This window comes from Psittacula echo, assembly GCF_963264785.1.
Source record: "Psittacula echo genome assembly, chromosome: 3".
NCBI lineage: Eukaryota > Metazoa > Chordata > Aves > Psittaciformes > Psittacidae > Psittacula > Psittacula echo.
In genome coordinates this window covers 119,152,339-119,174,550 of record NC_137736.1, presented here as the reverse complement: position 1 = coordinate 119,174,550, position 22,212 = coordinate 119,152,339, and the positions used below count along the sequence as shown (strand labels likewise).

Genomic DNA, 22,212 nt, shown 5'->3' with positions numbered 1-22,212 from the left:
TTAAGGAGCACAATTTGTTGAGCAAAATCTTTGTGTAAGAGCATCTCTTATACATTTCACTGCAGCAGAAGACTCAGGGTTCCAGCCTGAAAGATGCTGGCTAATTAATCTACTGTATCTACAAAGGAAATTCCAGAGTTTCTGGGATTTACTATGCTTATTACAGGCACTAAAATATCAGGTTCTTTATGGGAATGAAGATTCTCATTTCATCTCCATGCTTTTCACCAGTGCATCACTATAGCGGCCTTAATGAAACACATCAGCAGCAGAGATGCCACAAATCCCAAATCACCATTCACAGTTGAGTCATCAGCTGTATTATATATATACTGAAAAATGTATGTTCATTGCAGAAAAGCTCAGTTCAGCACAGGCAAAAGTGGCATTTTGATTAAACCTTGCTGTTAAATCCTCTTTGTTAAAACAATATAGACTGGTTTTATTTGTGAGGGGTGGAAATCTGCAGACAAATCAGATACCTAATCCAGAGAAGAACAGATCCAGCTTGTCTTACTGGCATGTTTATGAAATGAGTGCCAAGCTGAAGTGAAAATTAATCTCCCTGGAAGCCCTTTTATTCTTCAAACAAGTAAACACTGCATTTTAATAACTATGTCTCTTCTCTGACATAAGAGACTTGAACTGCTACAGGCAATGACTAGTTAGCCTCCTGCCTGCTTCTCCAAGAAACATCATGCAGTTTGAAACTATAACCTGGTGCATTAGTGCTGAGAAGAGGCTTTTCTCTTAGGCTCCTGTTCTAAAAGTGTATCTCCTACCAAAACATTACTTCTCTGTTCTGTTATAGCTGAATTCCTGTTCTCAACACAGCTGGTCTGCCACTCGTGTTATTTGCCCCTTCTCAGCCAGCTCCAAATTGCCTTTTCACCTATTGTTAGAAGCAAAGGGATGACTGTGCACTTGCCTGCACTGGCTCCAAAGTGTGCTTAAGTCAGCCTGTGCATGGATGCAAGTATATGTAGTACTTTTACCTGCAGGGCACATCAGCTAACAAGATAGATGAACACCTGCAACCAAAGGGAATGATGGGGATTCAGTGTTGAGGGAGAAAACACATCATGAGGATGCAGTGCTTTCATGCACGTCTTCACATCAGGCTAGCGTGGGCAGATGTCTTCAAACAGAGAGGGGGTTTATCTCTTTTCCCTTTACAGCCACTGTTCTCTGTTGTGGCAAAACAATAGTAATTTTTCAGGAAAATGGATCTGGCTTAAACTTCCTACACTAAACAGTGCAGTCATCAGCTAGGAGTCTGTGGTATGCACTGGTGTCTTCTCCCCAGCCCATGCTCAAGGTTGTGTGCTGTGATCTTTCATGCTCCTTTCAGTCCTGTCTCTAAGAAGAGCAGATAAAAGACAAAGGAAGAACTCACGTGCTATTAGTGTCATACACTGAAATAGGAAAGTGTTACTTCAAACTCAAGGCTGGAATAATCATCATGGTGGGATGGGTGGAAGTGGGGTAGGATGGGTGGGTGGGATGAAGTCCTTCAGACTTCAGAGGTGAAGGTCACCACTGTACGAGGGCTGGATTCCCATTGCAGGGAATGGGTCTGGTTTCCATTGTGGCATTAAAACATTCCTGGTTTAAAGAAAAGTCCTGAAACATTTATGATGAACTAAAGACAAAGTTCCCCACTAAGCAAACACTCAGGGGACTGCAGTTTTGTGGCAGACTGAGTGAGAAGTGGCAGAACATAGTGAGATCCTTCCCCTGCCAGCAGGACACTTATGACAGACTCACTTGCAGGACTCAGTGTAAAGCATAAAGAGATGTTCAATTATGTAAATCCAGTTGATCTGTAAATGTGGAATTAAGTGCTGCCAGCCTTCACTTACTTGTCTGGCACCGAGTTACATTTTCACGAACACTTAGCTCACAGATGAAGAAGTTATGGAGTTTAAAATAGGGCTCAGCTCAGCTTTGTAAGCTGGAGGCATGCTCAGAAGCAGCAAGGACAATGCAGCTTGTAGAAAGACCATGTTTATCGTAACATCTGCCACTCCTGAAGCCAAGTCACAGTCCCTAAGTCAGCTCAAGGAAAAGATAAAAAGCAACTGAAGGTTTTAGCCTTTCCCAAACTCACCCTCACCTGGTCTATCAATTACTCATATTCAAGAGAAAGGTTTACACAAAATAAAACACAACTATAGTTGCATTATCAATCAGATCTTTTCACTGTGGGTGCACTGAACTGATCCCAAAATGTTAATTAAGCCTCGCAACGCTCCAGAAAGGTTGAGAGTCCCAAGCCTGTTTTACATGTGGGTCAGGGCTAAGGCTGGTATAGGACAAAGGCAGAAAGAAGAGACCGTGCCTCTGCTTATGTCTTGCTCTGACAGCACTGCCTAATGTAATAACAGGCATTTAACATGCCTACACGCAGCATCAGCTCCTGCTACAATGCAGATCAAGAGCACAGTGCTAGTATTACTATTTTAATTATAAAGTGCTACCTATACAGGAACTGAGCCAGAAAAATGATCTGTTTTAGCACAAAGCTAACTATAAAATGAGCTGCTCATTATATGGTAATGGAACCGATATCTAGGAGATGTGAAACCACAAATAGCATCATGAATGCATGACTCTAAACTGTATTTAAAAAACATTAGATACCAGATCCTAAAACAACAGGAAAAAGATCATTGTCTTGTTGTGGTTAATAGATGCAGTCATGACTTCAATCATGCTTTAAGCTAACTGCCAGCAAACAAAAGCCTGCAATATCAGCAATATCCAATATCTATGCATTTTGCCATCAGTGTTATCTTTATTATAAAACCCATGCAGGAAGTATTAGAAATAAATCTTAATGATTAAAAAGCATCTAACTTTTTGCTGCACACCTCCAGTTTTACAATGGATGAACAAGATCCAATGGGAAAATTATGATCCTTCCAGCCTCAAAAAAATATTTAAAACCAGTAGCTGCAAAGTAGGCTCCCATCCCACACTGCATTTCTGATTTGGCTTCTCCCTTCTAGGCTACTTTGAGAATTCCCATCAGTAGGAATAGGTCCATGTTTGGCTCTCTCCTTCCCCCCTGTATCTCAAATAGGGCAAATCCAGAGCTAAAAACGTCAGTGCAAAGTCCAGCCACCGAGGACTGCATCCCCAGTGTGGCTTCACCGCTGCACCTCCACTGTGGGCAACTCCTGAGCAGGAGCTGCCAAGGCAAAGACCAAACTCATGTTCACCACTTACACATACAACATGCCTATACACCACCTACTAGAAAAATGCTTTCCTCTGAACACTGACACTGACACTTGCAGATCCCTGTACAGAGTTTGTGCTGTGAGCTGCAAATTAGTGTCTAAGATAAAAAAAGGTCTTTATAGGGAAGATGTAAACCAAATCAAATGCACTGTGCTAAATACAGGTGAACCACAGGCATGAGAGATGCTGAGCCATCTTATGTCTGCATGTGCTGCAAACACACAGAGTATTGCTCCCAAGTTCCTCCTGGAAATTAAGGGTCAGGTTTTCTGCATGTGCAAAGTGATGCTGCTCTAGATGCACTAAAATGATGCATATTTATGCCAGCTTTAGTGTCTGACTCTTGCTTAAATGCTCTCTTCTCAACAAAGTAAGGAAAAGGGGGTAAAGAAGAAATAAAGGAAGTTGGGTCAGCTATTGGACAGAGGAAAAAGAAGCTGCTCCTCAGAACCAAAAGTTATAAAGTGCCTGTTTCAACCTCTAGCCCTTCCATGGCAACTAAGAGTAGAGTGGAAAACAGCATGCGAAGGAGCTTAAATTTGGATGCTTCAGATCCTTCCCTTTGGAACATACTAAAATTCCACTGCAGCTCCTGTAAGATTTCTATCTGCCCCAGAGGGCTTCATTCTTACTCTGCTGTATACCTGGCCTGATCCTGCTTGCAGTGACATCAAAGCAAACAATTGTGACTCCAGTGGTGATACCCAAAGGATCAGTCAATCAAACATCCTCTGGGATCTCTAAAATTGGATTTCAACCTGCTTTCTTGTAAAATAGTAAGAGCATCTGAATGCTTGCAGTATTTGACATTCAAGGCACACGAACGCAGAGCAAGTGCAACTTCCATGCTGAGCGCCTGCTATAATAAAACATCATATCCTGTCTGCTCCTGTTAATCTCTTTTCTTGCTCCATCTTTCTGGCTGCATAAATCACACCTATTTTGCAAACTCACTGAATACTGAATCAATGCAAGATACAGAGTTCTCCAAGTACAGTCGTCTGCTTGCCAAAAGGCTGTGATTTACAGCATGGTGAAGTCTGCCCATGGGTGCTACACACTTGTGTTCACTTTTGCATAGGTTAACGTACATTGTTTCCCATACTCCACCATCTATCTCTTCAGTTCAGGGTTGGAGTATTCACATATACTATAGAAGTAGACTAGGAGAGTAACACTCTATATTTTGAATACAGAATCCCTATTCTGCAATGTATAAAATCTTTAATATGGGGTGTTTTCACTCCAAAGCCATGAAATTTGTATACCAACAAAAGCAATAGTCTTTGTAATACACTATGTTTTGCCATTTGGATTAACCTGGGGTTTGGTTTACTGATCCAGCTTCAGAGGACTGAAGTGGAAGAAGTTCAAACATTCCACAGATTCCTCTTCCATCAGCTTTTAAAGCAATTGCGTCTCTCCCCAGCTTCTGCGGTTTTTAATTAACAGAAACAACTCCAAAGAATCACCGCTGGCTGCCACAAAGATTGTGTGAGCGCATTTGAGTTTGAGCATAAGCACTTACTATTTGTTGGTATACTGCTGCATCCATCATTTTCCAAAGTATTAAATAACCATAAATAAGAAAATCTGTGCTATTCTTTGGTACATTTCTGTCTGTTTAAACCACAGCTGAACATTTAAGTTGTACAAACAAAAAATTGCACTTTTATCTTCTAGAGAGTCTTGCTAGTCCAACAGGCTTTCAGCTGAAGGATTCCTTATTATACTCAAACCTTGTCCCATAAGAGTTGCTGCTGTTGCTCAGTTTATGAAGTATCTTAGAGATTTTGTTTGGTCCACAACAGAAAACTCCAATGGTCTTCCTGTAAAAAAAAAGAAAACACAGAAAAAAGTTATGACATTGCAAATGAACAGTAACTTCTGATGATAAACAGAATTGGATTCTGGTTTCACTGTATTAAGCCAACTATGTATAGATTTTAAGGTGAGAACAGCTCCCTAGACCATGCAGTTAGTATTGCTGAAGCCACCGCATCTCTCCCAAGTATCATCACAAAAAGCCTTACTATATATTTAAGACAACTCTTAGAAAAAGGTGCTTCATATTAGTCTCCACCAAGTTAAAATGCCAAGTTATGAAAAATTACTACTTCACACTCTATTTTTTAGCGAGATTAATCACTTCTGTTGATTGAAAAATGTGCCTCACTGTAACAACTTCATCAGTGTAAATCATGACTTACACCAGCAGAAGATCTAGTCACTAGTGGTGATTCCTTACACTAATGAAAACAGAGTGCTACTAACCCATGATTATTCCTGGCAGCAGCAGAATAATTTTACTGCTTCAGTTTCACATTAGCAAGCAATCTTTCCTTCAACAGCTAGATTGGAAAGTCTTAAATCCAAACACAGAACATGATCCTTGTTCATCATCCACAGCTATCAGCCCAGGTTCATTAGTTAACCTGACTTTTTCATACCATTTCACTGACAACAGCTCTTTGCTCTCTGGTCACCTTAATCATAGGCTTTAAGTCAGACTCATAGTCATACAGCATCTAAGGGCTCTGAACAGTAGCCAGCATCAGAAGAGGGCACATCCATATCAGCAGGACTGAGCCATTAATGATATTCATCATTGCCCTTCTTTTGGAAGACGAGGAGAAGGGAAAGGAAGGAGCAGGGAAAGAAGATGCGGCACTGTCTCCTCTACATCTTGAAAAAAAGGTGAATTACAATCTTCATTTTCCTGCTGAAATTGTGCCACTACAGAGAAAGATCTTAAAGATTTACTAGGATGGAGAGAGAGCACACAAGAGGGAACACAGCTTTAGTTATTGTGATCTACAGCACTCACTAACAGGCTGGAGACTCGAGTTCTGGTCCTTTTTTCCAGGACTCTTTCAGTATTTTATCTAGTAGCTACTTAATATAAAATACTTTAGTACATGCAGGATTAATCAAATAAACAGTTTAAAGCTGCCTGTGTCCATGTTTGGTCAGAGAAGGGAACTAACACATACAGGAGGAAAGCTTTGATGCAGACTGTCCTGTGTATGTGCCTGATGTTAGGCAGCAGCTCTAATAGCATGGCAATGCACACTGTACCAGTGCACAGCAACATTGGCTTGGAACAACTAAGGACCCAAACATCAAACAGCATCACAGTTACACAGGTAATTGCAATGGTGTTCTCGTGCAGGCATCTTACAATGCTGACTTTCATTGCCTTCTATCACATCATCTCCCATATCAACCCACGGTAAATATACATCACTCGTACTTTTCTCACCCTTATGTATATCTATTAAACTCTCCTGTCCTGGCAATACCCCTTTTAAATGTAAGGGATGCTGTGCTAGTGGCTGCATTTGTAGAAATAATGAGAGCACTACTGCTCATTGCTCTCAAATAAGATTCCTCAGCACTTGCGGATTCTGAACATCCTTTAATCTGTGCACAGTTTAGAAAAAGGATGCATGAGCTCCCCGTAAGAATCTCTCTTCTACTGTGTATTTGACTGAGAGAATCAATGTTGTTGGGGGGGGTTTCATTAGTTTGGTTAGTACAGACAACTAATAAGACCAAAAGAGTTTGCCTCTCTCCTTTTCATTAGATATATATAGCCCCTAATGCACAGACATTTCTGAGCAGCACATACTGCTAATGTGTTCCCATCTCAGCAACATCCTTCCAAGGTACACAGATCATTTGGCTAGTAAACAGAATCTCAGAAAGCTTAAATGATTTGCCTAAGGTCACACAAGAGACCTGTGGCTAAAACCCAGCTGAAACCACCTAGCTGAGCCACTGCCTGATGGTGAGCCAGAGGCTCTCAACTTCATTCATGGGACACCTACCATCAGCATCTCTCTTCTGGACATATCACAGAATCACAGACTGCTTTAGGTGAGAAGGGACCTTAAAGCTCATTCAGTTCAAAGCCTCCTGCCATAGGCAGGGACACCTTCCACTAGACCAGGTTGCTTCAAGCCCCATCCAACCCAGCCTTGAACACTGTCAGGGATGGGGCATCCATGTACCACAACCCTCAGCGTACCACTTGCCTCCCACAGTTCACTCCCCACATCCTCTCCCACTTATGCCCCCCACTTCCCTCACCTTCCTTCCTCCGTGCCTCATGTGGTTCCCTGTGGCTGTGACAGAAGCAGACAGGTAGCTGAAAGCTGCTGAAAAGCTGCTACTACATGGAGTAGCACACTACTACCCTGAGCTGATGGGCTTTAATTGTGTTTGGGTCAATGGCTCACTCACTTTGTTGCTCAGATGAAAACAGGCAGCTAGGGAGCCTTATATCTGAAAATCTTTATAAATAACATCAAAATGTTTACAATTAGGGAAAGTATGTTATAGGCCACTCTTTGTAATAAACATTAATATAGGGGTTTACTCATTCAGAGCACTAAGGAAATAACTTCTCAGTGTTCCTATGGGATGAGTAGGTCAGCATTTATTCATATATCTTTTTTACGATCAGCAGGAGGTGAGGGAGAGGTGAAATACTTTTCTACCCAGAGAGCAAGAGTCAGAACTTGAAATATCCCAGTTTCAAACCCCACATTTATTCTTAGGGAGAGCTTTCTCCTTTAAAGTGCATGAGAAATGTACCGTGGTACTCCATGCCTTTCTCTCCTACAGATATATATGCCTTTTTCTAGGTCAGTATCCATCTGGAAAAAAGCACACACATCGATTCGACCAATTCAAAACTGAGAGAGCGTGGCAGCCAAGGCATGGTGTAAGCTTGCCAACCAGGATAAGGCTGAACAGGAACAAGGCTGCTGCTCCATCCCCAGAAAGACAGCACAAAACCAAAGACCAGTAATTTATTATATAAATTATTATATATTTATACAACATATATATTTATATAATTTATATATATTTATATAAATTATTATATTATTATATAAACTGTCCCAGTGTCCACTGCTGGGACTGTGAATGTCATATAGAATATCAACAGTAGATGGCATGCATCTGCTCCTCTTAGTCCAGAGAAAAGACTTGGGAACCTGATGCTGGGTTGTCCCATGTCCCACTCTGAAGGTCTGGCAAAGCTCAGACACTGACAAATGCACTTTGCTTACTTGGGACCCAAACAGCAACAATTCACAAACCACAAGCCAATGACATGGCTAAACCGATGAGAAGTTTGCCAGCTGCATGTTTATTTATGCTCAGCTTTTACTAAAATAATAAGATATAAAGTGGAAAATATCTTGGCTGCCCACAAATAAGCCCAAGGGGATGGCTGCAAAGACATGTGAAAGCCTGAACACCGGAACCAGATGTTCGGAACAACTGGGAGTCCAGGAAATTGAACTATAGAGAAGACATGAAATTCCCAACTCCTTCAGAGAAATAGGGGGAATATTTACCTACAACAGGTAAGTTTCTGTTGGATAGCTGAGTTACACGTTGCACTGCTGTCTATCATGTTGCATGTAACTACATTTATAGATAAAGACCTTGATACAGCAAAGGGCAAGGAAGCCTACGTCTTAGCAAGCTGCAGGATAATCAAGAGTCAGAACATTATGTAGGTACTGAAAGACATTTTGTTTGCAAATGGTGGCACAATTTTAAAGACCTGATATGAAAATGCAGAGAAAAGGGTACCTGAAGTCTAATTAGGAGTAATGCGACGGAAAGCACAAAAGAAAAACCATCTATGACTACCACTAATAGCTTCATCTATATTACGTGCACTTACAGCCTTGCACATAAGTGGCAGAAACCTCATCATTTTCAACTTTTAAAACTGCATTCACACAGTTAAACAAAAAAGACATTAGAAGGGAGCATAAAAGATCAACAGTCCTCTATGCAGAGGACTAAGCTAGAGAGTCAGCTTGCTTCTCTGACCTATTTCTCTTTCTTTCCCATCATTCTTTACTATAAAACCCTTCTCTAAGTGATACTTGTTTTCACAGTGTGAGGATCCTACTAGGGATGTCCCTCTGTGGCAGCTTTTGGGGCATTCTGCAAAGCACCCCGTCCACAACATCCTCTAGGACCTGAATCCAGGATACACAGTGTCAGCAGCTTATTCTGCCAACTGTGATACCTACTAGCACTCAGTATTTCCCAAGAGCCAGGGCTCAGTGTCCCCATGGCATATCCAGCTTCAGAAGAGAAGAGTCAATGGGCAGGTGTTCACTTTGGAAATGCAACAGAGGACAAGAAGTTCTTGAGGGAAAGTTCTGCAGGAGAGCCTGAGAGCACCTCTCAACCTGGTGCACTCAGATTGCTATCAACAGCTACTGAGGGTAGGTTACTCCCATCCCACTGACTTTGCCCTGGAGTGGATCAGGGAAGACTCACACAATCCCTTCTATTAGATCATCTTTTAAGGCAGAATACTGCTAGCTGGGGGCAAAATACTCAACCACCAAAGCTGGACCTGGACAAAGATTCTGCAGTCTAACTGCATATCTTCTTTGGTTTACAACTGTTTTGTTTCAGATCATAATATGTCTGCTTAGCACAGTGAAAAGGCACTGCCAGGTCTTAACAAAGAGTAAAAAGTGACAGGAATCTCCAAAGACAATATATCCTCTGAATAAAAACAATATAGGTCAGTCAGATTCTTCCTTGTGCATTTTGTTTGTAAACCAGCACTATAAATCATGAAAATTATAGAAGAAATCAACAGTTTTAAAATTTGCAACTTTATCTATAAAACCAACATATATTGCAAGCAAGATATTGCCACAGACAAAAACATATCTCCATGCAGTGAGAAGGAAATCTATTATTTTCTGGGCCACTGAACAACCTAGCTGCATGAAAAGATGAACTGTTCTGAGTGTAAAAACCTCAAGTTACAGTTTGTACAGGATATCTCTCAGAGCCAAATAGTAGCTACTTTCAACAACGACAGCTTAAACATTACAGTCTAAGATAAAACCCCAAAATACTTTCATACAAGCACAGAAACAGATAACCAAACTGCAGCATCCTTCAAGCAGGCTGGTACTTACCGCCTGTTACACTTTGCTATTTCATCAAAAAGGAGCTTCCACCGGGGTCGTCCAATCAAAAGCCTTGAGTTTAAAGCTTGGTATTTTTCACCAATTATTTTCTGCAAGAAACAGAAAAATATTCCATTCTGCCTGATTTGCAAATTGCCTCCTATCACCCAGGGCTCCCATTCCTGACATTGGCTGACTTACCATATCGCTGAGGTGTAAAACCTGAGCACAACTATCAGAAAGTTGTGATTAAAACTGCAACCATTTCATGCATGAATACCTCTGCTCACTGCCTTCTCAATGTGTCTCCTTGGTGTTCATTATACATTGTTCCTCATGCAGCAGCTCATTAATCTCCCCATTACTTTAAAACCAATTTATTTAAGCCATAAAACAATAACCACGCTCCTATTATTCGTTCCCTCATTGGCTTTTAATGCTAAGCTGGAAGAAACACTGCTGATGCAAAATTCATATTTCTGCCTGAAGTCTTTTTTCCTAACTTTGTACAAGTAACTATTAAGATGACTATGTCTGAAAAAGTAACAAGGGAAATCTTACATTTCTCCCTAAGAGTAGTTTGCCAGCTGTTTTGGAGCTGCTGTAACAGCAGAAAGCAGCCAAAAACTGCTCCCTGGATGGAACCCGACCCACTCTAGTGATGCTCACTCACCAGGCTGGGGATAAGGTCAAATGCCCTTCCCTTGCAGGGCACTGCCCTTCCTTGTTTTTTTATCCTAATGTGATAAAAAGGCAGAGAAAATTCACACCTTCTCTAGGCCCCGTATTCACTCCACTGCTGAACAACCTGAAACAGTGCTCATACCAATGCAAACAGTGTCTTGGCTAATTCATGCTCCGTTCACCTTTTATATTCAGGAGGCATTTGATGAAGGATGGTCTTGGCTCCCTGTTGTCACACAGTCATGCTGCTTCCGAGCAAAGCGAGCATGAAGTGAAACTGCCCTAATTCTGGCAGCAGTCAGCACTTAGGGCTAACACCAGTGAACACACTGCTGCATGGCAATGGAGAGTTGAGTTTAAGTCCCCCCTGAGAAATCATGAACAGCATTACGGTTCATGCCAGTTTTGTTCAATAGCCACAAAAGAAAAGTGACTTTAGACTTAAAACAAAGTTGACTTAAATAAATTCAGTAGCTGCTTGATACACAATATTAGAAAACTTGCTTTGAATTGTCTATTATTACAATATTGCTGTGTCATCACAATGCAGTCCTGCATTGAACATACTAGGCTCATGAACTGGGTATCTTCAAGCACCCCATTTCAATTGACATATGTCCTCCAGGCATTAAATCTGTGGGACAATGTTCATAACTGCTGCAGCTACCACATCATTTAGACTTTGGATAGTGTTCCTACCAGAGCTGTGAATGCTATGCTACCTCCACCTGATACCAGGCAGATCAAAATACTTTGGGCATGGTTTCTCAATGCATTTCATGTTTCGTAGTTATTGTTAGGTTTGGCTTTGAGCATGCTGCAGTCAATAGAAAGCTTTCAAACACAGCAGGGTGAAGAACGAGGCCCAGGCTCATGCGCTAAATAATGTAAAACGAAGATCATAAGCATAAACAGCTCCAGGAAATGCCAAGAGCTGGAGAATTAGCTCAGCTCAGGGCTTGGTAATACATTGACTATTCAGCATAATTTCCAGTCTCATACATGAAGATATTTGTAACTTTTATCTATGTTTGAGGCAAAGAAATACCAAGCACTTAAAAATAGCTAGTTTCTCTCAAAATATTTATTTGAAAGGAAAATTTGAGCTTGTAAGCTCCAAGAACTTTCTGTTTTGATTCTCAGCCCAGAAATGATGTAGATTTCCCATCAAACACAGCCAACTGTCTGGTCTGTGACCTGACCTGGAAGGACCTCTTTTCTAGAAAAGGAAGATATGGATTTCTTCCCACACCTAATCAAGTTACGGCTGCTAGACCAGATTCTCTTAATGCTGCAGGGATGGACTTGCTCTCTTGCCCTAGTAATGAATCAGTCACTTGAGTTTATGGCCTCATTTCCTGTTTTTACCATCTGCAGTAATTCCCTTTTGCCTCTGAGTGACAGTTTGCATTGTCTGCTACCCCACGTTCCAGTTCTGTTTACAAACAGCATTTAGCCACATACCTGTATTCCATCTGTTTGACTGAGGTACAGCTGGATATTTATATAGTCTGGTCGATTCTCCTGCCAAAGCTGGGAGGATGATAGAAACAGCTAGTGAAATAATATCCCTTCTCTTAATGCAAGCGTAAAGTAACTTGTGCCCACTATGCTGAGTGATGAGGAATGTGGGTTTCCACATCAGTGAAGTAAGCTTTTTAATAAAGAAGTTACACTTCCATAGCACCTCTTTGTGAACTCCAGAATGTTGCACATCATGCTGTGTACAAAATATTATCTTAGGAAGCTACACTGCTCTTAAATTGTAAATCCCCCTCCCTTCTCAATCTGTCTACCAGCCAAAAGGCTAAAGGCCACTCAAACTCCCCAACCTGTACTTTCTTCTTCCACCTCATAAATTTCACAGGTAACTGTCCAGACCACTGATACATGGCAGTGCTGTGCAATGAAATCCTGGTGTCAGATACTCAATTGGTGTGTGCAGGTCCAAAAATAGAGTCTGAGTTAGGTACCCCAAGTAGAAGGACTGCTGGAGCTTGCCTGTTTTGAGCAAAGATGTCTTTCTCTATAGCGTTGCATGGTGTGGACATACTTAGCATTCATTGACAGTATCCCTTCCAAGCAACCCCCATTACCTTGTCATGCAACATACAGAGCAGATCTGCAAACCAGCGGAAAGACTCAATGTCCCTGCACACCCAAATGAAGTAGAGTCTTCTGAGCTTGTAGCATTTCCAGCCGCCACTTGAAAACAAAATGTTTGGGCAATTAAATATTGTCATTTAAAAAGGAAACATTAATTAAGATGCTTTATATTCATTACTGGAAACAAGAATTTCCATCAGAAGCTAGCTGCTAAGCTGTTCTTCATCTTACGATACATCTGACACTGAAATGACCAAAGGATGATCCTGAGAATATTAAATCTCTAAGCACAGGGCTAATACCCTTCACAGATACTGTTTCTGCGTTAGGAAGTTGTCAGCTATACAGATGATCTAGGCAGTAAATATGGATTCATGCATCATCATCAAACTTCTATTTCAAAGCAAAGTAGGCATTCTAAGTTCAAGTGTATTATGTCGATACTTTATTAGGTTTGCAAAGCAACCCATGAGAGGAAAATATTGACAAATGCACTAATGTCAAGACTTATTTCTGCCTTTATATTTGAAAGGCTCTGGTTGATTATAATTGATACTGTAGTGAAATCACAAAGACCAAATTAAATCAGAGCTCCAGTGTGTTAGGGAACTGTGTGATATATTACAGTCCTCAGAAAATGCTAGGGGGTAAACTGTGGCCATGGGCAGATTCTGGCACTGCAGGACTCTTGTGTCAGATTTGTGACTTAAATAAAACACAACTATAGCACAAAGGTAGGATTGAAATGAACTGGGAAAGAAACTACAAGTGAAAAAATTAATCCTGATGATTGATGAGTTCAAATAAAGCACAAATATCCAGGAAGTATCTTTGCAGTTGGCCAACGCTGCTTTCTGTTGTTCTGATCACTGAAACAGTGCACAGATGGTTTCCTCCTTTTCCTCCTAAAATAATTTTCAGGAAGATAAGGCCATAGGCTTTCAACTTCACACGCTAGGAGAAGGAGCCAACCGCAGTCGAAAAGTTTCATGATACGCGTATTACTTCAAACTCTAGTGTTGCCAGCATATCCAGCAAGGGTATAGTATTAATGGATCTACAGAAGTGATGGCTCCAACCACTGTCTTACCTCTCCATACATCTAATCTCCACTGTAAGCCTGAGGAGCAAGGGTGGAGATATTCTCAGCAGCATGGAGAGCCTGAGAACTCACCTTTCATGTCAGCTTCCCATAGAGAGAAAAAAGAGTGCTTTAAGATTGAGGAGACTTTAAGACTTGTCTTTCAAGTCCTGATTTCAGCTTTTTTATTTGCAAACTGTTGACCTGCAGAGCAGGATTTCCTCTCTTCTTCTGACTGCCTATACTAAGACAAGCCCTTAGGAAGGGTCACAATCTGGTCAGATGTGACAAGATAACTATGAGCAGTAGCAAGGAAAATAAGTGCCTTTCAGCATAAAAAATAATAAAAAGGAAGAGAAAAATGCAAGGCATTTTGCACTGAAATGCTGTAATTCACTAACAAAACACCACTGTCGGTGACGAAACATTGCAGATGGACAAAGAAGCTGGACTGCAAGACTTCATGAAACAAGATTTAAAATAGCACCTCAGACACATCCACTTGGGTCTACCTCCAGCAGGGTATATTATGCAATAAATGTGCAATCCACCATTATAAACAATCCGTATGTATATAACACTTCTTGTGTGTTTCTGTTGTCACCGCCCATAATAATAGCCATTATTTACAGACACTTCTGCATGAAAGCTTTCCTTAATGAAGATTGTATTTTCTTAAGAATAGGGCATAGGGCTCAACAGTGAAGTGTAGGGAAGGGCAGGAGCAGGAACTAAATTGTGTACATACAACAGGAACCCAACTGAGCAGGAAACAAATGACTGTGCCGACAGGCTGCTGATGTCTCCCTCAGACCTACCCTTGACACACCAGGACTTGTCCCGCTGCTCTGCAGTGCTGGCATCATAAGGCAGTTTGCATATTCAATGCAAAATTCCTGCCAAATTTTGCTTCTAAGCCAGGGCAAAGATAACAGGCAGATCATCCCCTAAACCAGAGCTTTGTTGATGTTTAAATACTGAGAAGGAAGCAGGCTGAGACCATTATTTTTTCCCAGAATCACAGAATGATTCCCCTGCATATTGTACAGTGCAGAAGGGGAAGACTGGCTACAAAGGCAAGTTATGGCTTTATCCAGATAAATGGACTTTACAAAAGCTTTTGGACACTGACCTTCTATGGCCATATCTGTGCAAATTCCTACAGCCTCTAATAACACATTGGTAGAGGCAAACATCCCATTACCTGCTGCTGGCCCATCATTATGCTCTGTGACATTTTCGCTAAAGGCATTTGTCAAGGATAATCCATCACAAGGAAAATGGTCATCTCATCCACCTGGGCCCCAGGTGTTCAGCAAAATGTACCCTCTTTTTGAGAGGATGATCAATACGCTCTCAGGAAAAGAAAATGAGGGAGCCCAAGATAGTCTTTGGGGACTGCAGCTCTACGAGACATGTGGGGTTGACCATTTTCAGAAGCACTCAGCACTGCCAGGTCTAGCCCAGATCAAGGACAGAAGAATGTGTATATCATCTAAATTCTAGGCTTAAACCACTTTGGAGTGAGATAGAGCTGGCCATTGGAATGTTCTTCTTAGAACAAGTGCTTCAGCTCTGCATTGTAAAACCCTCCCAAAACCAGCTAGTCTTTCAATACTTCAGGGAAGTTTTGCTGCTTTGGCTGGCTGTTTACACAGTGCCTATGAAACATGGGTGCTTACCTATGACTGGATTTTTTAGCCAATGCTCGAGCAAAAAACCCCAAATTAATAAAAAAATCAATTCAATCACAAAAGCAAGACTGTTTCACATACCTTAGGATTTAGTGGGAATCATGTTGCCAATGTGACAGAAACAAGAGGTAAAAGGTTTGGTCTGAATAGAATGTGAAAGGCTTAGGAAAAAGGCATATCTAAAATTCAAACTTTTATATGGGGTTAAACATCTGAATGCTACCTGAATCCAAGCTTCCTTTAAAACCTAAGCTTACACATTCACAGACCAGGAGAGCTGGTCATGCAATCCCAATAGAAAGTGTCATAACTTCCTGACTCTCAAAAGCTTACTACCGTAGTCCTTAGCCTCTTACGACCTGGGACTAGGGGACCAAGGCTGGCTGAAAGGCTGGACTACATTACAGGCTAGGCTGGTGTCAGGATATGAAGGCTAGTGACACTGTCCTAGTTCAGGTGGATTACTGGCACAACTCTGCTACAACCCTTTAGGTCATACAGCCTGTAAGATGTGATTTATGCTTTTCAAGGGACATCCCAGTCCTCTACCTCTCTCCAAGGAATCATTCACTTATGTTTTATCCACTTCCGTTATGCTAACGGAAGTTTTTTAATATTCTGATAGTCTTTCTGACATGCACTGCTATGTTAAATTGAGGGGAAATGTCTTTAAAAGGCTTAAGCTCACTTACAGCAGAGTGTTGAGCACTGATGCAAACGGTGTAACTCCAATACCTCCAGCCACGCAGAGGCTGACCTCATAGTTCAGAGATTCCTCAAAGGGGCTTCCAAAAGGCCCATCCACATACAGTCTGCAGAAAAAACAAAAAACAGTTTTAGAATGCTGCTAAAATAAGAGAGAGGGAAGGAAATTGGGCTGGAATTAAAATCCTACAGAGCATTTGTTTCAATTTTTTATTAGTCTTGGGATGCAGAATGTGAATGTCTTTTTCCTGGAAAGCTTTATGTGGAGACAAACCAACGCACAGGTGGTATGAAAAACTATTATATAAAATCTTGTGGCACATTCCATTATTAGAAAAGCTAATTTTTTAATCAAACAAGTGGAGGTGACGAAATTACCACTGCCCTTTGTATCTGGTGTTAAAGGATAAAGAAAGTGCTGCACTGGAAACAATAGCAACTTGGTGGCACATATGGAGGAAGAAAAGAGTTTGGCTACTCCTGCCTAAGAGGTTCATCTCTTGAACATCAGAAGCAGCAGAGATGGACAAGGGGTTAAAAAAGTCTATTTCTCCTGGCTTCTCATAATGCTTTTTAAAGGCATCCAGGGAATACATAAGAGGTGACACATATCTATCCTGCAGTGTGCAAGAGGAACAAATTAACATCTACTCCCTCACTTCATGTTCAGTACTTTTGACTAATGCCTCTCATTATTATAACAGTTTTGTCCACCTTTTTTTAAAGATCATTTAGGAGGCTGAGTCCCACATCCAACCCATTTCTAGAACAGTACATTTAGTCAAGGTCCATTCTGTGTACAAGTGGCTCACTGGATCACCACAATTTAGGTAACTGGTGAATACAGCAAAGTGTGTTGGGACCAGCAGCTCAGTGACTAGGTATTTTCTCACAGCTAGGCTGATTGAGATCAGCCTCTGGCCTGAGACCACAAGAAAGCTCCAACATGTATTAGTTTTACACACACATACACTGGTACTATTACACAACTACATCTAATGAAAGGGCATAAGCTTCTCCTTTATCACATCAGTCAGAGAATTAGAGGCAGAGATGTCTCTTTCCCAGACAAAGTTTTCCACCCCTCACTGATTCTTTGTTTTAGAGGGCTGGATTTTAGCCATAACTCAAGATCCCAGCCTGATCTCATTTCGTTTAGTTTTGTGGTCTGACCCTTGGCATCTTACTAGTCAAGACATCTTGTCTGGATGTCTTTGGCCAATATGGTTCTTTCTAGGAAATTTCTTCCAGACCTCTGCTATTGATGACCTCCTGATGCTGCATATCTTAGCCTCCTTCTACAGTATCTTACAAGTACCTACTTTTTGATGAATATGGAGGCAAAAAGTCTGATTTTTTACTATGCCCTGTCTTACAAGCTCCTTTTGTGGCTTTTGATGTCCTACTTGGAGAGAAAGGGAGAAGACACTGGGCTAGCCACAGCCATCAACAGAAACTACTGGAAGAGCGGCAGTAGATGTTTTTAGGTAACCAAAATTCATCCTTGATATTTATAACTAAGCAAACCCCAGCCCAAGTATGCTTATTATTTCTGTCTCTATTCTGAAGTTACTACAATGTTCTTGGATATTCTCAAAGCTTTTCAACATCAAGTATGTTACTTCCAGCATGACGAGAATAATTGAAAAACAAATTCACTCCTTACTTAGGAGAGATAAGTTCTTTTCCACAATGGGGCCAAGAAAAACTTAACTGGACATGTGCGTACAATATAAACAGAATGTTAAGTATCTTCTCATTAAATGTTTCCTGTTACATGACACTTTATACCCTATTTGCTTAACATGAGTCTATTTTCCAGTAATGAAATGATGCCACTGCTGAAGTCGCTGGTTTAAGAGATCTTCTGCATGTTGCATTGTCATTTAACTGAGGAGGTAAAGCAGTATCTCTTATTTAAATAAGCAACAGGGGGAATGTAGAGAAGCAGATTATTACTCTGAAATTAATCTGGTCCAGGGGACATTTTGAGGGAAGTCCACAAATGTTATGGGTCTCCGATGCATATCCCCACAGATCTAATTCTGGGATATCAGTGTAGTGTAAAAAGAAAACCAGCTAAGGGTAACAGGATAATGAAGATCAGCGAGTGAAGTCAAGTGTCATTCCTGGTATACCTCTTATCCATGTGTTACCCTTATCAGATCCTGCCTAAGTGATGAAATCTGGAGAATCACTCCTACAGGTATAAAGGGCATAAGAACAAACCTGAAGGAAATTCCTTGCATTTTGCACAAGCAGCACTAACTTTCATTTGGATATATAAACTTAAAGCCAACATTTTGGGGGAAAACCATAAGCAAATAACATAAAATGAACTAGCAAAGCATAGTTTTCCAGAAATTACTACAGTGGATGTGACAATAGTCATATACTGTTGGGGTGCCACAGGACTACACTTAAGCCTACTTGAGGACTATCTGAAGTATGTATTATGTTTATCTCAGAAAGGACTAAGCATTCCTGGAAAATCTGAGTGCCACTGACTACCCCTGACAGAATCAGACCTGAAACATGCAAAACTACATCTGGTCACCACAAACCAGTCAAGCATGGTGCGTAATTCTATGTCAGCAATGCAAGAAACAACCTTCAATTAAATATGTGTTTTTGTCAGATTGCTCCAGTTTGTGGCCCATTAGCCCCATCTGGCCTGCAAAATATTTCTATCTATCTGCCCACTGTGTCTTCCTCTGAGGGAGTGAGGAACAGTTGTTTGGACAGCAAATGCAGTGAGAGAAGCCAAGAGCCTCCTGCTGTGTCTGCATGTGGTCCAGCACAGAACAGCCAGAATTCACCACTTCCAAGTGTGAGAAAGAGAAATAGGGAAAAAGCTGGAGGAATATTGCTACTGCATTAACCCACTCAACAAGACTGCCCAAAAAGAGTCATTGCAAGGATATGATCTCCCTGGAAGATTCTGTTGGATGTCATAAACACGCACTATTTAACCCCATTTTACTATGGGGATAATTTATAACTAAAAGAAATGTGGCTCTGATGCCTTAATGGAAGTACTCACTTAGGAATTGATCCTTCTTTTACTCAAGTCAGTGGAAGAAAGGAACCTTCTGATCTGTATCAAACAGCGCAGTGATGAACAGAGCAGAGATTGAGTCATGGACTTTAGCAGAGATTGCACAACTTTTGCCTCCTGTCAACATGCTCCTACTTTCTTTTGGTGGTACTGAAAAGTTTTGCATGAACCCAGTTCATCTCTGCACATGAAATCTCACAGCGTTCAATAAAAAGACAGACAACCCAAGGGGGTTAAAAGATGACTTTTTGTGTCTTGAGTTGTGCCCCAGAAATACCACACTACCATTCTATGCTCTCCTATTCCCCAGCTTTAATTTAATTAACATGAAGGAAGGGAATTTTACTAAAAGTTTACAAATTCCCCCTTCAGGCAAACTTATTCAAGTAACGAGCTGTTCTTCCACATATATTCATTTCCAGTCTTAGGAGTGCTCTCAGTTATTCTGGCACAACTTCTTAGCTCACAAACAGGAAAAAAGCTCCTCAAAACAGAATATATCACACAGACAAAAAAAAAATAATAAGCAGAACATATTCTTAAAAAGCATCTTACACATAGTTGGTGAACATATTTTCTATTTAAATCACATTCATATTCTAGATGCTGGGGTACAGAAATACCCCAGCAAGCACCAAGACAACTTGTTCCTACACCAGGAAATGAAACTGCACTAACATGGAGCTGTCCCTAAACCAAGGGACACTGTCTCAGGAACACAGGCAGCTGTACCGCTTTTGAGACTCAAGTTATAGAATCATAGAACCACAGAATGGTTAGGGTTGGAAAGGACCTTGAGATCATCCAGTTCCAACCCCCTGCCATGGGCAGGGATGCTTCACACTAAACCATGTTGCCCAAGGCTGTGTCCACGCTGGCCTTAAACACTGACAGGGATGGAGCATTTACCACTTTTCTGGGCAATCCATTCCAGTGCCTCACCACCCTCACAGTAAAGAACTTCTTCCTTATATCTAACCTGAACTTCCCCTGTTTAAGTCACTATTTTCCATAAGGAACTGCATAGTGATGTGTGGAGCCACTTGCTCACACCTCTGCTGGACATGGGCCTCAATGCTATACTTTACTTGTAGGTGCCCTTAGAAAAGTTTAATGCTTATATTGTACTTCACTACCCAACCGTAAATGCTGATGTTACTTTTTCTCCTCAGGCTCTCTGGGAGCTACTGTGAGACATTATCTGGGATATTAGTGGAATAACAGATGGATAGGGGAGTTAACTCAAGAGCTTGTAGGAAATTTTAATTAAAGTATCAGCATTTGCAAGCTGAGCAAAGTGCTTGGGTACAAAGTACTGCACAGAGCACAGGAAGCGAAGTCCTACTCTGATGGAAGTTAAATCTTACCCATGTCAACAGAGTAAGGATTTCACCCAGCAATATGATATTTTATATCCTTGGAGCAGTATCCAGTTTGTTACTAAGACCCAGGTGTGGGTGATCTTTGTATGAGCAAGACTAATCCTGGATACAGCCAAAAGAGATGCAATCAATACAGTTAATGGAGCCTAGAGAGAGCTTCAGGATGTGATAAATTGCTCTCTATACCTACTGGCTGTACTGCCTCAATCCAACAGGACCTTAGAAATCAGCATTCCTCTGGAACAGCAGCTGAAGGCCAAGCAGAACTTGAAATGGCACTAGACACCTAGCCAGAGGTACCTGACTCCAGACCTAGATACTCACTGAGACAACTGGAGCTTTGATAATTAGCTCACACAGACACCTACAGCTGGAGCTGAATCTCTCCCTTAATCCTCACAAAAAGCCCATGTCATTGATTTCAATAGGTTTTGGATAAAGTTCTCTGAAATCACAGTAAAATCAACTAAATAAACCCCCTCCCATGCTCATTCTTCTCTTTAACTTATGCTACTGAAACCAAAGTTCAGTATTGCCATGAAGAATATGGCCTGAGAACTCCAAGGAACCAAGTATCTGATGGCTGAAACGATCCCCTTATGTTCTTATGCTGCTGCAACTCTTAATGCACTAGAGAGATGTTATCACCTCCCTCTGATAACCCACGATACCAGCCTCCACCTGCACATGATAAATATTCAAACAAGTGCCTTCATGTTCCTCCCACACTGCCCTTCAAGCTTGCGAGGAAATCTCTGTGAACATCTGCAGAGCTATTTCATTATCTCCCTTCAAATTCCTTCTTAAGACTTCTCTTTCCTCTAATACCTAAAAAACCCACGATAAACCACAAGTTGACAGTAGTTAAGCTGCTGATGTGCTTGCTGCTGCTCAGTCATATTCTGGCCCAGTACTGCCCAAATTTTGCTGTCTGATTGTATCCATCCATATTGTCTCCTATTCTTCTAGTTTAAGTTGGTTTGGCCAGGGTAGTCTCTGCTGTGAAACTCTCTGTATCAGGATGGCTTCCTGATGCATGACTGTTCCTTCAGGGCTCTAGGATAATAAATGTAAGTGAAGAGTTACTGGAAACCAATTCTGAAACTTGTGTCGGGGCAATCTTTCATATGGTAGGCTTGCAGAAAGCAAAACTGACTACATAAGTGTTCTAGGCCACTTTGGAGCCCCAGGCTCAATTCACAGCTTTTAGTAAAAACCTAGCTACAACAAATTACACACTTTCTTCTTAAAGAAGCTGTGCCTGGTACTATCAAAGTGGTTAAAGTAT

The 22,212-nt window shown here is 41.2% G+C and overlaps 1 protein-coding gene across 1 annotated transcript in view; it reads right to left on the bottom strand.

The window, feature by feature from the left end:
• Positions 1-4,954: 4,954 nt before the first annotated feature.
• NOX4 (NADPH oxidase 4) overlaps positions 4,955-22,212 on the bottom strand; it is a gene marked incomplete at both ends in the record, with an annotated part of 112,869 nt that continues 95,611 nt past the window's right edge. The window contains 5 exons of the mRNA XM_080613448.1: positions 4,955-5,075; positions 10,224-10,324; positions 12,363-12,431; positions 12,995-13,103; positions 16,472-16,591. Of these exons, the coding sequence (XP_080469574.1) occupies positions 4,955-5,075; positions 10,224-10,324; positions 12,363-12,431; positions 12,995-13,103; positions 16,472-16,591 (520 nt within the window). The remainder of the gene's footprint in view (positions 5,076-10,223; positions 10,325-12,362; positions 12,432-12,994; positions 13,104-16,471; positions 16,592-22,212) is intronic.